Source organism: Metopolophium dirhodum, chromosome 3, assembly GCF_019925205.1.
Source record: "Metopolophium dirhodum isolate CAU chromosome 3, ASM1992520v1, whole genome shotgun sequence".
NCBI lineage: Eukaryota > Metazoa > Arthropoda > Insecta > Hemiptera > Aphididae > Metopolophium > Metopolophium dirhodum.
The window spans coordinates 12,202,236-12,219,706 of record NC_083562.1 but is presented as its reverse complement, the minus strand read 5'-3'; the positions used below and the strand labels follow the sequence as shown (position 1 = coordinate 12,219,706).

General features: G+C 38.6%; 1 protein-coding gene across 2 annotated transcripts in view; it reads left to right on the top strand.

The window, feature by feature from the left end:
- Nucleotides 1-1,367: 1,367 nt before the first annotated feature.
- Nucleotides 1,368-17,471, top strand: part of LOC132940401 (zinc finger protein 395-like) — a 33,283-nt gene continuing 17,179 nt past the window's right edge. For both annotated transcript variants that reach the window (XM_061007994.1, XM_061007995.1), the window contains exons 1-4: nt 1,368-2,277; nt 4,250-4,407; nt 7,822-7,991; nt 12,079-12,290. In XM_061007994.1, the coding sequence (XP_060863977.1) occupies nt 1,903-2,277; nt 4,250-4,407; nt 7,822-7,991; nt 12,079-12,290 (915 nt within the window). In that variant the 5' untranslated portion in view covers nt 1,368-1,902. The remainder of the gene's footprint in view (nt 2,278-4,249; nt 4,408-7,821; nt 7,992-12,078; nt 12,291-17,471) is intronic.

Genomic DNA, 17,471 nt, shown 5'->3' with positions numbered 1-17,471 from the left:
AAAATAATAGTTTATAAGGTCCACAGGAATATAGAAGATAAAAGCCCGACTATTTATATTAGTGAACATTTTGAAAAAGTTACTATTAAAAAATTTAAATGCCTTAAAAACTTTACTTAACTTTTACAACCTTTAATATTTCACACAAAATAATGAAATAATGCATGTACTTATATTATATATTATGGAATTATGCACGTTATTATAGTATTGTAACATTGCATATAAACGTAATATTTATACTGCAATCCGTAACAAATACGTAGAAAATAAATCTAAATCTAAACTTTTTATTGTTATTACTTGTTTCTCATATGCATTATTTTCCAAGTAAAAATATAATTATACACTACGATTCGTTTTAGTAACAAATTATTCGACTTTGATCGTCCAAACACGAATATAATATAGGTACGTACACAAATTTGCAATAACAGACTCAATTTTTTTATAACAACCCAATTGTTTTTACAATGTTATAAATTTACAATAATTGTCAATAAATACAAATGAACATAAAAAATATCTTCTTTATTAGTTGTCCGATTGGACTTCTAGAAAGATGTCTTGTGGTAGGCGTGGTTTTAGCCTAGATTTAGACTTTTTAGCTAATTTTGTAATGATGAGCTTCTTTTGTTTTATTTTGGTTGTTGTGGGAGTTTTCTATAGGTTAATTATCCTTGTTGATACTTGATAGGTAACCAGGTAAGGCAATCCCGTGTCATTGTTTCACAATTATTTATTTCGCATCAACTATGGGGCTTTAGAGTGGTATTCTCAGGAATATAATGTCATATCCCTACCAGCAGGCTGCAGCTAGCTATATAATAAATAATATTATGGCATAATGCATAATGCATTTGGATATAAATGTACCTAGATAATATTATAATATAACTTATTGATATGTTGTTGTAAGTTCTAAGCTACTAACTTGTATAAGTGTATTGCATAAAATAATACAATACACAACAATAATTATTATTATTGGAAATACCAATGACGACGCAAATAAAAAATAAAACTTCTATAATACGAGAGTGATGACGTCATTAATGTGAACCAAAAACACAATATTTGTAATATTACGCAGACCGCGGCTGCACTTGCCACTGAATCAAAAGCCAATACAGATTTGTGGACAAAAAAAAATGTCGAATATTTCATGGAAAAACAGCAGAAAATCGGTGTTGATTTCCTTTGTGAACGGAAAGCGGATTCAGGATGCGCGTCGTAATAGTAATAATAATAATAGAAGCGTAGAACGCAAAACCGGGTCGATAGGGTACGGTAAATTGGTATCACTGCGCGGATACCGGCAACCGGCATTGTCAGCTGTGGCGTTGAACATTTGTGCCAAACCACGTCCATAGTTCCGTTTTACGTCTTGTCGTAGCCGGTAGTCCTTCGCTGTTCGGCAGTTCAGCCTCAAATCACCGATTATTATTGTTGTTGTTGTTGTCGTTGTCGTCGTCGTATTCCCCGTCGACTGTGTATTCCGTGTGAACTCAAATTCGCAAAAATAAAACATTCGTGCGAAAACAATTTGAAAAAATTGCCGCTCAAAAACTTTAGCGTTTTTCTTACGATTTCAATCTGTGTTATTTAAATAACGCGAATATAAACGTAATTACTAATATATTATATTATATACTATATAGTATAGTTTTTTTTCTTAGATATTTTTTGGTAGATAAAAATGTGCTGTTATAATTTTGTGAATCGGTACGATGGTGGTGTGAGTGTCGACTGATATTGTACGGGAGTGACACCGGTACATATTTTGTTTCGTGTTTAATTTTTTCCCCGCCCGTTTCCTTGATCGCGCTTACGCGCGATAATCGATATCGATCAATCACGTCGTACTACACCGCCAAGCTGGACGCTTCGTTCGCGATCCCAATGCGGCACAGGAACGGGCTGATCCCGGGCGCCGGTAAACGGCTGGCCAAGCGGTCCATCATAGGGACGCGCGTCTGCGCGCCGTCGGGCGATGACGGCAAGCTGTGCGCTGGCATCATCGCCGCGGTCAAGACGGCCGCGGACGGCTCTGAGACCGGGTATTCAATACGGTTCGACGACGGAACCGGCAGCCGGCGTGAGTACCGGGCCACCGAGCTGGTCGGCCCTGGTTTCCAGACGCTGTCCGACCTCCGACTGATGGCTGGTCAGCGGGTGTACATCACGTTCAACGGTCGCGAGATATGCGGTGACGTGGTTGTCCACAGACCAGACACTGAAGAAGTGCGCGTTTCCATAATGCCGCACGGGCACGAGGTGAGTGTTGAATGACAGCGGATATAATAATATAATTATAAATTCAAATTGTAGAAATAGTTGCCGACTTTGCATAGCGATTACGCCGGTCTGTGTAAAAACGATCGTATTACCAAAAAGAAGCGATCTGTCTCGTTTGCGTTTTATAGCGGCCCGTGTGTTTGGCGCCAAAACGGATATGTTTTCTTTAGTCTCGGTCGCTCCCCTGGCCCGCGTCCACTGCCGGTTACTTGTTGCCGGCCGGCGCGAGTGCACGGCTGACCGTGCGATTTTAATGCGTTTCGTGCTTATAACAACAGAGGTGGCATATTATAATAACCTACGCGTTGTTACTTGTTACCTGTACACGGAACTCAAATATCCGCGGTGGACGTACGCAGAAGTTTTCCGCGTAGGTACGCCAATTTCACCGGGTTGGCGGCGGTTACTATATGCAATGTGCGGGCGACACGGTTGCCAACCTACCGTTGAGGCCGGCCGGCTGCTGTAGCGGGATCAGCGTACTATGTCGTTTTTTGAATAATATTCATACGTATCAATCTGACGTGTTGTATACGTATTATACACGGACAGGGAATCTCCTTTTCACTGGCAGCTGCTGTTCAACGGGGTCGAAACCCCTCTTGTTGGTGGCATTTAGGGAATTTTATTTATTTTTCACCCTTTGACGCCCAGACGTCATCACATACAGAGCGTACTGTTGTCAACGACGTTGTTCAAGTTTCTGACCTTCCAAAAAACCAAAAAATGGGGGTTTTTTGAGAACCACAGATTCGAATATTGTATTCAAGTGTTTTTTTTTGGTAACGCATTAGCTTGTGTGGGAAACTCATCTTCTCCGGTGTTGAAATCAAATATTGAAATATCATATTATTTAAATAATTGTATTATAATATTATATTATATATGCGGTGTCCGCGGGTCGATGCGGGTTCCGTTCACTGCGCAGTTGAAACCAGTTAGGTGAATGGGATGCAACATGGAGAGGGGGTGGTCCTTATACTTTCTACCTCATTTTTATTATTATTATTTTTACATCACAAATCGCCGCCGCGGTGTGTGTATAACAATAATAATATAATATTCTCGTATACAATAAAAATATATACCTTTCTCCTGCCGTACGCGAGCGTGCGCGACATTCCGTTGGAACGCGATTTGGCGAAAGGACATCGTAATTGCGTCAAACACATCCCCCCCCCCCTCACAACGCCACCGCCTCCGCCGCACGCTTCTGTGTACCACTTGGCGGCTGGAAACTCGTAACCACAATTCGCTCTATTGACGGAGGTGGGAAAAGTTCGTAGATAGCGCGCGTTATCGAAACTTGAGCAATAAACTGTGTGCATATTTAATATTTACTATTTTATTATGATTAACCGATTAGGTACTATATTTATATGATTATTACTATTATTATTTATTAATAATATATATTGTACAGATAATAATGCACATACTGCGTTGTGCTTGACCTTGACTTTGCCGCGGCGTGTGCGCGACCGATATCGCAGGCTTGAATTACAATCCGGGTCATCTAGTCGGGCCATGGAAAATCGCATAGTATACCTATAATATACCTCACTTGTGCGTTTTCTTGTAATTTGCACCATTGTGGTAACCGGTTGCAAGCATGAAAAAAATGTTGAGCCTTGAGTTTATAGAAAAAGCCACTGAAAACTCGTCTCGTTTTTTTACTTCCTTATAATTTTATGAAAAATAAAATTATTTCATATATGCGAACTTTGAGACATGGGTGTGTGTGAGTATGCATTTAACCGATTTCACAAGGAAACGAACCGGTCTTGCGGGTGGAGTGAAAGCATTGCGACTATATTATTGTTTATTAAATGTAAGATACACAATTACCGGCAGCTACCAGCAAATTATGCATTTTTGATTATAGCCATCTTCTACCCTTACCGAAGGCAATTTATTTACAACCACCATTTACCATTGTTTTCTTTTTCAGGGGTCCATCGAAGTAATAAAGAAATTGGATGATGTTCGCGTGCTAGAATCTAGAAAATCGGCACGGCTAATGGACCAGGATACAGATTTCGCTAGGTTGGCAGACATGTCAGACAGGAAACGTAGTTCGTCCTCTCAGAATGCTGTAGAAATCAGCGGGTAAGTTTTTGTTAGCATAAAATAAGTTAGATTAAAATTTTAATTTCCTAACGGATTTTTTGTATTAATATTGCGATGTGATTTCATATATATCTTCTTCTTTTTTGGTTAACCTTTGGTTGGTTGATAATACTACAACTGGACATAACGATCTCGAGTAAACAAATTTCTTTTAGGCATAATATATATATATATTTGTGGTTCTGTGTGGTTCGATAGCTGTTTTATAATGAGGACAACGTAATACAATCAGAGATAACGCGGAGATAAAAAATGTACATACAAGTTAAGACGAAGACAATAGAGCAGTTCAATAGCCCGAAAATATCGTTAAACATAATCATTGTAATAGTACAACATTTCACTTCTGAATTCTGTCGGTCATTTAAATGAGAGGTGCCAGGATCCCTGACACTCGTTGGGACATGATAAATGTACACTTATTTTGGCATGGTGTCGGATTTGTTAATCGGGCATCAGTTTCCACTATAAATAGAAAATTATTGATGGTTTAGCAATTACATAATAGTAGATTGTAAGTACTCAGGTAAATAAATAAAATGGTTTTTTTTTTAGTTGAAAAATAATAAAAATCGTCCGGTAGTGTATATAGTGTCATAAATATAAAATGTAAACATGAAATGTTTTGATGGAGCATGCGAGCGTGTGGGCTGGGTTTATCGTACGAATTTTATTTATTTTTTTCATTAGTTGTATGGTATTAATATATTATACATATCATATGCCACAATAATAATAATAATAGTTTGAGTGAAAAAAGATAACGTAAAAGGAAGGGGTGGGCAATACGAAAATGAAAACTATCTGCTCTGCAGAAGACAGTTACGGTATTTGGCGCGGTATTTTCTCTCGTTATACTGCTGGTCTTAAATTTATTTCTCCGCTGAATTCCCATCTCGATGTGCGCGGGACGAAGAAAACTATTTTACGTCTTTAAATTAGTTTCCGTCGTATGCCGTCAGTTTTCGATAATACTATAGGTATAACATCGGTGGTGCCGACAACACCGCCGCTCGGCGCACGCATAGTACCATTCACTTTTACTCACACGGGCGGGTTAATGGTATATAAGAAAATGTGCATTGATAGAGTTCCGGTTCCGAGACTGCATAATCTGTCATTTAAAAAACATTGTATCCCGTTCTCCGATACAGATTGCACGTATGTCTCTCAAATATCCGCGCAAGTGCGTATCGGTATGGTAGCATACGCCCAAACGATATATACGCGATGTAATATTATATCGTTATTGCAAATAGGTATAAACTTCTGTATTTTAAATGGTGGTCCCCCTTCGCGTGATGCAAATTGTGTCCGGTAGACCTTGTTGTGTGTTCCATCGTAGAACCGTATTTCAGATTGTTAAAACATGCGTGTATTTCGGGCGGTGACTGGAGACACAGAGAGGAGGTGTACAGTAACAAAAAAAAAACATAATAAAAAGAAATAGCGGCCCTCAGATCAGCTGATTTTTTTTATTCAAGGTCGGTTGACATACGAACGACCTTGCCATGTTGCCGATGTTCTACTGCTGTAAGCCGGTAAATCATTTAGAACCGGTGCACTGTCAGTACTTGTGTCGCAAATATGTATTTATATAAAGCGTTGTAGTAAATTTAGCGTTATATAGTACGTCATGTCATCATACACGCTATATAGGCTCACACTATCCGAATACGGTACGCCACTGTGCCGTAAAAGGTCCGCGTCCTTGTCGTAGCCCGTAGGCCCATTAAATAATATAGGCACTATTATAGTCGATTCCATTATTGATCGGCGTGTTCTGTCCACGTTTTTTCGTCAACATTTTTTTTATTAAAAATTAATAATAAATTGTATTTTCCACATGCAAAAGAAATGTAACGAAATTTTAGTTACCTACAAGTATTTTGTTTATACTGTTATTCAAATTGGCTTTGAATGCTTTGATTAATTCATATATTTTATTTATAGGTATACAGACTTATACAATATATTATAGATATTACGCGGTGACGTGAAAATCAAATTCGGTGCTTTTCACCGTCATTTTTTTTTTTTTTTTTAATATGAATGACAGTTACAAAGTTGTGTGAAAAAATAAACCGTACCCTAGGTCGCGGCCTTTATGTGACCATTATGTTATGAAATCTGGTTATTTCACTGCATGCATACGTGTACACGAATTAAAAACAATCAAGTTCAATACGATTTCGCAAGGTTGTTCGCCGACGCAGGTGCATGGAGTGCGAACACGACAAGATTTTTAAAGAATATATTATAGTACCTATATAATGGTGTGGGTTACACCAGCGACCATGAATGAGAGTCAAACTGCTGACGGTTGTTATTGTAGTTTTGGCCTACTTATTGCTTTTTCAGTCACGTCGGGCGTGGTGATATCCGAGAAAATTGTCTTCGTTTAACATTGTTGTATTGTTATTGGTTTTTTTTTCCATAATTATATATTATATATGTCCCGGAACACTTTGGGACCGGCATACGAGGGGAATATAATTAGTTTATACATATATATATCAATAAACTTACTATTTGCAGATAGTAATTGCACAAATAAAATCACTCGGCCATTACGTTAAATTACGCAATAATGGAGGTTTATTTACATAGGTATAATGTATAACATAATATATATTATGTACAGTGTGTATCGGGTAATATCTGTACTGGTGTTATATGATTGTTATTCCTTATGGGTTTGTTTACATATATGTTTCTCTGGTTGTTGTTACTTGTTTGCATTAAACTTATCGATTGCATATTTGCATGTGTAATGTAAAAAAAATAAAATTACATTGATGGCGATCAACTTTTTATTAAATATTTTTTTCTGTATTGAAAATCCGGTTGATGTATCGGACAATAGTATAATACTAATAATTGGGGTACTTGTAGAAAAGCAATATTAAAAATTAGACTAGATACCCGACAAAATTTATCAAAATTAGTAAGTCAGATTAACTAAGCTCGAATTATGAACGAAATAATAGTTTAATTTATAATACAGAAGAGCTCGGGAGATAGATAATGCTTACATAATATATTTATAATATTATTTAATACATTGCTTCAAATTTAAACCTTGATAGTAATAATTAGAATTAAAATATACCCTCACTTGTTACCTAGTTCCGTCATCCTTGATGTTTAAAAATAGAATTCGTACACCAGGTGTGAATCCAGTTGTTTACCCTGACCTTCCATGGTATTATGGTTGAGGCTAAAATCTCAAAATGTAATCAAAATGTTGTTGTTATTGAAGAATTCTTGTTGATATAGTCTATTTGTTTGTTTTTTATTACTTATTTAATAATAATGCCGCTAAGTAGGTACTACACGATTCTTGAATATTAGCATTGAAATTAAAATAGATGATTTTCCTGATTTCTGCAGGTCCCGAAAACGTCGACCCAGCAGTAGCCAAGATCTGGATGAATCCCGTGAAGAGGAAATGAAAGATGAAGACGACGATAATGAACCAAAAGAGGAAGAAATGACAGAGTGTACCGCGGCCTTGGTGTTGATGAGCCTGTCATGCAGTCCCCACTCGCCATCCATACAAGGTCGGTATTTGAATTAAGTGCACTTTTTTGCACCGACCGTATGTCGGTATATTTTTCGTAATCACATTCGAAGCGAAATAAAATCGCTATTGTTTTCGATTCCGTGTATCGTTACTATAGTTGTATATTACCATACGGGCACTTTCACCCGAATCCGTTTGTTGGATTTTTTGTGCATTCTAGACGTGAGAAAACCCAATGGAAATCTTCGGTAAAACGGTCGCAGTTGGTAACTCGACCTGGATGATAGGGCGGGGGGTTGTCGATGGCGCACGGCGATAAAATAGTTATACGTACAGTCGCGCGATATAATAAATGTATATGTACATGAATAGGGGGAGAAGTGATATTTTTATACATAATATAATATTGTATACGATATGGAGGGGAAGTTGATACGCGGGATTTCACTTTCAGTCATGCTCTGCAACGTCCTTTCTCCACGGTTTCACATTGCAACAATATCGCGCTGTGTCCAAAAAACCTAAACATTAATTTAAACGATTTAAAAAGCGGCGACTGTTGTAGTTAGTTAGGTGTATCGTATAATATACACTGCAATATACGGGAGGGGGCGTAATAATAATATTATTATAATATTATGCATGTATAATGGCAATACGACTATCGCGCTTATTGACTCCGCGCTTCAGGTGTTACAGGGTGGCACGCCGGCTACACATTATGTTGCATATTATATATTTTAGGTATACAGCTGTACCTACGCACAGGAAGCTACAACATGCAATCAACGCGATTTTGTTTGCCGCCCACTATAATATTATAATATACCATATATGTGTTGCGTCGCAGGGATGCCGTTGTGGTTCGTGCGTGTTTTTGTTTTTTGTTTTACGGTGCATTGACACCGCCGCACTGCCGTGGCACATACCTATAAAAAAAAAAAAATAATAATAATATGTACTTTAACCGGCGGCGGTGCGTTGACCTCTGATTTGACCACTGCTGCAGCGGAGTTTGGTGTACCTATAATATAATATACATATATACACAATATATGGGTGGTATAGATATATAATGCCTTACTGCAGCAGCAATGCGCAAAGAAAAACCACGTTTAATATACACGCATCGAACGCGAAAACCGTAATCGTGTAACGTCCGTCGTCCGATATAATATTATGTATTACGCGTAATGTGTGTATAACGGGGCACTTGGCCGCACGTCTAATTATTAAACGATCCGGTCGTCGTGTGTATAAATTATAACGGGCGGCGGTGTTGTGTATAACACTTGACCGGGCTCGGGCGTTACACGCACACACTGCATTTACACGTCTTACGGCCGACGCATGTATGTATCAGTGATCTTAAAATTTATTGAATTTCGTATCGCACTCGATAATTTTTTTCTTTAAAGCACTTGACCCTGCACATATCTATTTATATATTATATTATATAATATGGGATCGAGTTTGCGGTTTTTATTTCGTCGCGTCGTCAATATTGTATTATTATATTTATAAATATTATAGGTACTAATCGATGGTATTATTTAAAAAACGCTGTGCAAGCCGCCTGATCGAGGCACGGTTCAGCCTCCGCCACCATCTGGCGCGTGGAGTTCTTATCACTGCCAAGCCGTCCGTTACTCAACAACAACAATAATAATTCTCCATCGCATTATATTATTTTTATTATATAGAGAGTTGCCCAACTGTGGCCTAGATATGATAATGGTAAAAGTGAAAAGCCAGCTTTCTATGCAGCGCGCGCTGTACCGCCGTGGTGACTCGGCTAGTGCGCTTGGGTACACGTTTATGTGGCATTTCGTAACCGGGACGCAGTGTTAAGGACGCGAAGAGCGCGCGCCCGCCGCGGTGTAACCGGTCTCGCGCTCCTGCTGCACCGGCCCGCCCCGCCAACGCGCGCGAGTAGCGCGAAACGCCCGACATTGGACGTGACAAGGACGGACCACGCTCGGAAACTGTGTCGCCGGCCGGCGCTCGTGAGTCGTGACACATAATTTTCGCCTGAACGGCAGACGTATGTTATGCGCATACGTTAAACGTTAATTCATAATAATACAATTATTATAGCAAAGCCCCCACCCCAATGAATATCATAGTTTCCAGACTTATAGAATATAGGTATATCTATTATATTATATGATTCATCATTATATAGTTAAAAATATTTTGAGCGTGTACGTACTACGTGCTGAATGTGTGACGCATCCGTCATTTCTTCCGAATGCACTAATACTACAAATCACGCGCAACATGATATGATACTACGACAAGGAGGAATTCGTCCAAAAAATTGTGTCTGAATAACACTCATTATTATATAATACCGCGACTACAAGACGTTCGCGCAGCTTTGGTCTCGCGCGTCGGAGGAAATAGAAATAGTTTTTTTTTTTAACCAGAAACGGTGTTGTATAACGATCACTAGTGCACAACAGTTATAGTTACTGTACGCTTTGTCCCCACACCCGTGTACAATGTACATATATAGAGATACACGATGGCGTTGCGCAATAAACTTCTAATTTTTTCTATCCCCGTGAATGGCGTTTTCACGACCTAAAATGGTATAGGTACCTATAATATTATATTATTATACTTCATATGATAACCCGGTTGATAATCTCTCCGCTCCCGTCATCCTGAAAGGCCATGTTCGTGACTGATCATCGGGGAAAATACAATAAGAACTTAACTAAGAAGTGTACATTTTATCGTCGAAAATGAATTCAATCAATATCACTAAAAAGTATAATATATCATATTCCTCATCCAAATAACATTCGAAACGTACGGTTTTAATCAATTAATATTTGCAGTAAAAATTTTTTTATCGATCAAAAGTTTTCATCTTTAAAGATTTAACATCGGATTATAGTCTTCAATATTAACTTACAAGATAATATTGTAAGTGCGTGTAAAACTCTTGTGGTATCTCAGTACCTGTAAAGTAAACAACGTTGTGTCTTATCGACAGAACATTTTGTTATCGGTCGATTTTCATCACTATGCTGCACGTGCTTATTAAATATTGCACTAACAGCCAATATTTACACGCTTTTACTGCATAATCGCCACCGGCACTCCGCGATCGCATAATTATTTATATAAGTGCAGCACATAAACAGAATATTATAATACTATAATGAGATTAGTTTGATCGTTTTAGAACTTGTCCAATAACAAATGTAACGTTTTGTATGCACCACTCGATCGCTCGACTCAATGACGACCGATATGAGATTTCTGAGACGTATAATATTATACATTATACAGTAGCATCGCGTAAAGTTTAGGCGGACTATTCCAACTTTGATGATTTTAATCCGGAAATCGATGATCGCGTGTAAAACACCCGCAATCGACGTCATCATTGCCGACGTCGTATTTATGGTTTTTCATATTAAATTTATATAGTACATAATATTATAATCGCGTCATTGTCGACGTCCATCACGTACGAAATGCGTGCAGTTCGATCGTATGCATAAGTACAATGACTATCGTTTGACAAATATCAAACAAATTTCGATTGTTCGAAATGTTAGGAAGGTTTAAAAACAAAAACTATAAAAAGCAGTGAAATTCACGTTCGCGCTTACACAAGGACGAATCGTTGTTGTTGTGCGCGTGAACCGACTTACGCACACGCGCTCACGCACAATTGCACAAACACACGAGTGTTAATAATAATATGCGTACCTATACGTCGTATTTTTTTATTATTATTATTCAATTCGCTACAACCTACTACGACGATTCACCACCTGACGACAGCAGCAGTAACCCACCGCCCCCGCGTACCGGCACTAGCGTCATTCGATGACGTCACGTCACGGCCGCCTACGAGCTTATTTTCGGTCGGAAACGGCTGGCGTTTACGTGGGGGCCCGCGAGCGCCCGCCCGTCTCGCGCGCTCGGTCTCTGCGAATTTTCTTGCGCTCGCCCAGCCCTCCCCCCACGCACCACTTTCCGACCGGTGTGCGACTGTAATAATATATTATACTCGCTATTTTTGACGTACCGAGCGTGCTATTTCGATTTGTTCGTGTTTTTTTTTAATATTACAACAAAGTTTTTTGTAAATTATGCTCAGGACGCATCACACGCTGCCAACAACCTGAGTCGCTGTCCACCAGCCCGTCCACGTCCAGCGAAGGAGCTTTTTCATGTCGCAGCTCACCGTCACCACCATTGAGCGAGTCCAGTTCCTCGGCCGCCTGGAGCGGACGCGGCCTGCCGTCGGTCGTTGACGAAGGTATCGGTCTGACCGACGATGATTTCGAAGACGTGCCCAAACGAAAGAAGGTCAGTAGCACAATATGTTACTATGTTTAGTGTATCCTGCAACTTACACATAATATTATTATTATGTAATTGAAAAATATTTTATTTCAAAGATTTCAATGGTTTAATTGTGGTTTTTCACATCATATTTTCATATTTTCAAAAACTGTTGTTTATAATACTATAGTTCGTCGTATATTTACGAACTTTTCAATTGTCGTTATTATAGTGATTACACACAGGCACTGTATCATGCATCGCGAAATGTGCTTATATTAATTTAGAATTATATGTGAATGGTATATAGAACGGCGCTGCAGGCATATTTTAAAGTTTGATCTAAAAGTATCACTTCATTTAATATTATGACGTATCCCGGCCCTCGTTGAGAATACAGAAAATTCGTGTACCGTCTCTACGTTGCTCGTCAAAATTAAATTTCACGTCGATACGATTGTGCTCGGTATATTATTTATGATGAATGTTTAGAATAATTGCCCCGATAGCCATCATCGTCCATCCGTATACACGCGCGGACCGTCATTATATATTTCCTCCTTTCTAAAATGGGCCTGAATATGCGTATAATATGTGTGTACGTTGTACGTACTATTAAGTATATTAACATTACGTTAATTCGAACGCAAAGAGATAATATGTGAAATATAAAACTAATAAAACGGATACGCCCCTGTCAGCTTGTTAAAAAACCGCTCTTTGTTTTTTTTTTCGCATGCTGATTCTGGTGTTAGTGTAGGTATTATTTTGTTTAATTATTTTTTATTCAATAGCTAAAATTTTCTAGGTGTACATAATAATAATAATTACGGTAGTACTGTAGGTTTTTTTCCCCGAAAGTGCGCTGATCCGTTAGTAATAGATATCTACTACAATTTTCAGTTGGGTGCTTGTAAGCCGTGACGACAATTTTAATTTGTTAACTTTATTCTCTCGTGGACTGTTTCCCCGCCCACGCACTGCACCAACGCAATCATAAATCATTACCGGAAGGCGAATAAATTTATTTTTTAAACAATAACTGTCGTATTACGATAAATAATTAAAGTTTTACATTTAATCAATTTGACTTGAATACGAATAACTTTTTATAATCAAATAAAAACCATCAGCCGGTATTCATACACCGAATAAATAGTTTTGTGATTATTGTATCTTTTAAAAATATTTCTTACCAGTAAAAGCAAATTTATATATTTTTTTTATATTCAAATAACAGCAAGTAGCTATTTATTTATAATTATACTTGATGTTTGTGTATATTATATTTTATGTTTGACATTAATGGTTTCGTGTACAAATAATAATTAACTTCAGCTACATTAACCTAGTATATTATAAGTAATTTAGGTTCTCCATATTATACATTTAATTTGATAATAATGTGTTATAGGCTAGTTCAATAATAACCGATTCATATTTTGATCTATTATCTAATATTTATAAGTATCAATAACATTTAATAAAGTTTTTTTTGAATGAAAATATATTTTCATGAAATATGGCGTACAAGAGTAAAGTCTACAACCATGTTCTGTATTCCCTGAATTTTAAATAGGTATATAGTATGCTAAAATATAGAATTGCTATGGCCACGGGGGTGGGAAAACCTTCGATACAATTATTCCAGGCATACATATTATGTGAACTATGCAAAGGTCTTATAATATGTATTAATGCATCATACACGGTATAAGTATACCTATACTTCCCATAGCAGTTGCAACAAAACAAATATATAATAAAATATTATTTGTTAGACAAACATTCAATACGACAGCTTTCATCCTGAAGCCGCCGAAGAAATCGTTTTTCCCCGTAATATTTATAAACATTATGATAAACGGTCGATTGATAAAAATTGAGATTCGAATGGAAGGAGAAAGTGAGAGGTATTGTTACGTTTACAATCGCTCGTTAAAAAAATGCGAACACATATATAATATAATGGCCACGACGAGAGAGGCGTATCATTAAACGTATATATACCTAGTTATTAACTTGAAAATTTTAAATTTATGTTGAAGTCAGAAGTACGTACTTACGTGTTTGTTTGCATAGATATATGATATGCATGATGCATCCCCAAATACGTAAATAGCTCTGTATACAGCACTGCAGTTATATAGTGTTATCCTCAATACACGGATAACGTGGTACATAAACATAAAGCAAATTCGTACCCAGAAGGAAATCGCAGCATGTATTTGGCACGGACGTGGTAGATAATCGTGGTATACAATATACTATATGGTTAGCGACTATACATCAATCCTTATTCTCTTCGCATCCATTTGTTCGTGTCTAACAATATATGTATGTAGAAGTCTGCTTATTTTCCACCTCCAAGAGGTACATTGAGAGTAGCATTTTACAGGAGTACCTAATAGATATTATAATAATATATTTCCTCCGACCGCTGGAGGGATTGGTGGTGATTGGCTGTGTCTGGGAATTTCACCCCAACAAGACCGGTTTTATTTTTTTTAAATATCTACTTCGTCGGTTTTGAGCCGCTCACCCAAAAACAGCTGTTCACGTTTTTGAATTACGACGCAGTAGCTTAATATTCTTTTTACACTCATCATCATCTTTCCTCTTTGGAAAACCTCCGCGTATTAATAATAAATATTTAAAAAAAATGTATTGTGTGCGTGTGTGCACCGACTGACAATGAGGCGGTGGTGAAGGGGACACTGGAGTATCGGATTGCATGCTGCAACGTGTGTCAGAAAGTCCTTGGACGTGTCGGTTCCATGTAATTTTTTTTTCTTTTTGTTGCAACTTTGGCCTTGCAATTTTCGCAACTGCACTAGCTGCGGTGGTGCACGTGCGCATTACGCCTTTATTATTATTATTATTATTATATATTATGTTTACACGCTTGTGGTGCGTTTTTATAATCCGTGTCCGTCTAATTTTGACGAAATTAAATAATCTAATAATAGTGTTAAATAAAAAAAAATCATGATGAATAGAAAAAAATTACGCTGACCTTCGTGTATTCTCGTAGTTTCGTAACGGGAACGGGTGGTCCCCCAAAAAGCCCGATGGCTGTTGGTCGTTTTACATGCTTTTCCTACTACTTGCAATCTACTAGTTGTCGGCTCTATCTAAATAAATTATGTATACTGCGGCACAAACTGCACGCATCGACCACCACATCGCGATTATGGCACGACAGTGGTGATAATTTTTGCGGTGTTTCAAGTCTAAAAGTTTTATTCGTTTCATTAAACATACGTTCCCATCGTGGTTATCCCATTATGCGGTGTTTCGCGATAGTGTGAATTGTGTCAAATTCGAATACTATTTATTAAATTATGATGGGATTGCGTTCCGACCACCGACACATACATATTATAACAAATATATTTTGTAGTATACACTCAACAATATTGTTGTTTGATAAATAAATTCGTGTCTCCGATGATAATAATTTTATAATATACTTTATTGTTTACCATATTAGAGCAATTTGTAATATATAATGTTGCCGGCTGAATAATATCATTATATTCAGTTTTCTGGCGATCGAATGGGATTTACGGACACAACAGCAACTACTGCAACTGCAACTGCAATAATATGTCGGAGAACCGGTCGTGCAACGCACTAACAAAGGATGACAAAGTGGCCTTGGCGTCAAAAAGTGCAATGAAATGCGCGACACGTGCAGCGTCCGTAGCGCGCGTCATCCGTGCGAAATTTCTCGCAATGCAATTCCGTCGTACGTGGCCCACGGACGTTGTCGTCGCCCTATCCCGCTTCCCGGCCGCTGTTCGGTGCGCTGGTATATTACCATTACTACTACTGTTATTACCGCTATGGCGTCTCTCTCTGTCACTGTTCAGTTTATACCAGCTGTAGAGGAGGAGTGGCAAGTCGTTTCGGTAACGAGTGGTCGTATTATGGTGGCGGGGCGGAGGTGACACGACGGAGGAATAATAAGGGGCCCCTTTTGCGCACGCCCGGGAATGTTCTTTGTTCTGTCGACATTGCACGTGGAGCGAAGACCAGCACGTGTGTACAAGAGGGTGGATGGCGCGGGGCGTGCGCGCTGGTCCGCGTCGCAATACCATAACAACGCGGCCATAAAGTATACGCGGCTGAGCGAGCGGGATAGCGTTCGCGCGCGCGCACTCACACTTGTTGTGACAAAGGAAAAATGGCGTATTTAAGTTTTCTCTCTCCATTTGGAATAAAAAAAAATCGCTTCATGGCGGAAACGCTGTCAAAAAACCATCAGTGCCAAAATGGGGACGACTATCGAAATCGAAACCAAACTGTCATTCGAAAATCGATTACAAATTTTAAAAGCAAACGAACCGGTATATTATACGTACCTACGCCGAATGACGATGATGATGATGATAATAATAATAACAATAAAGTACTTATTAAACGTAGCGCATTTAAATTTTTAAATATAGGTAGGTACGTCGTACTAGCGAATGTTACGAGCGAAAGATAACAACAATAACGGGACTCACGCGATGCGTGCTGCTGCGTATGCGCTGTATCGATCATTGCCGGCCGGCACTTATGAACACGTGTCCCCCGCGCGCGCGTTTCCCGCTCGTCCTACCGTCGTCACCTTCTACGCACCGCCGTTCCTAGGCCGACCGCCGGGTCCGGTACCAAATTAATAATTTATTATACGACGCAAAAATACAACGCATCTCCGGCGGATGGACCACATCGAGAAAACCCTGCATCTTAAACCGTGACGCAACCATCATCGTCGTCGTTGTTGTTTTTGTTGTTGTTGTTAGATGAGTGAGCGCTATAAATTATAATGATATAGGTAGATAGATATACATATAATATGCCCACGCAATGGCGGCGGTGGCCGGTCACTGCCGATGCCGCCGTCACCTCACGTGCGTTGTTCCGGCCCGTTTGTAATATGGAAACCGTAAAATTCGCCGCCGAGAGGTTGTTAACACCGAGAACGATTCGAATAGGCCAAAAAAATAATAAGAAAATCATCGTGCGTGTGTACTATTCTGTAACGGAATTTCGATCACTATACTGTTACAACTGCACTCCGACGATGAACAGTGTATATTGTATAATGCAGTCGCCGCTGTTTGTTGAAACCCTAGTTTAACCCAACCACAGTTATGATAAGGGATGGGGATGACTTTTCTGGCACGCATACATATTTTTTTCTGAAAAATA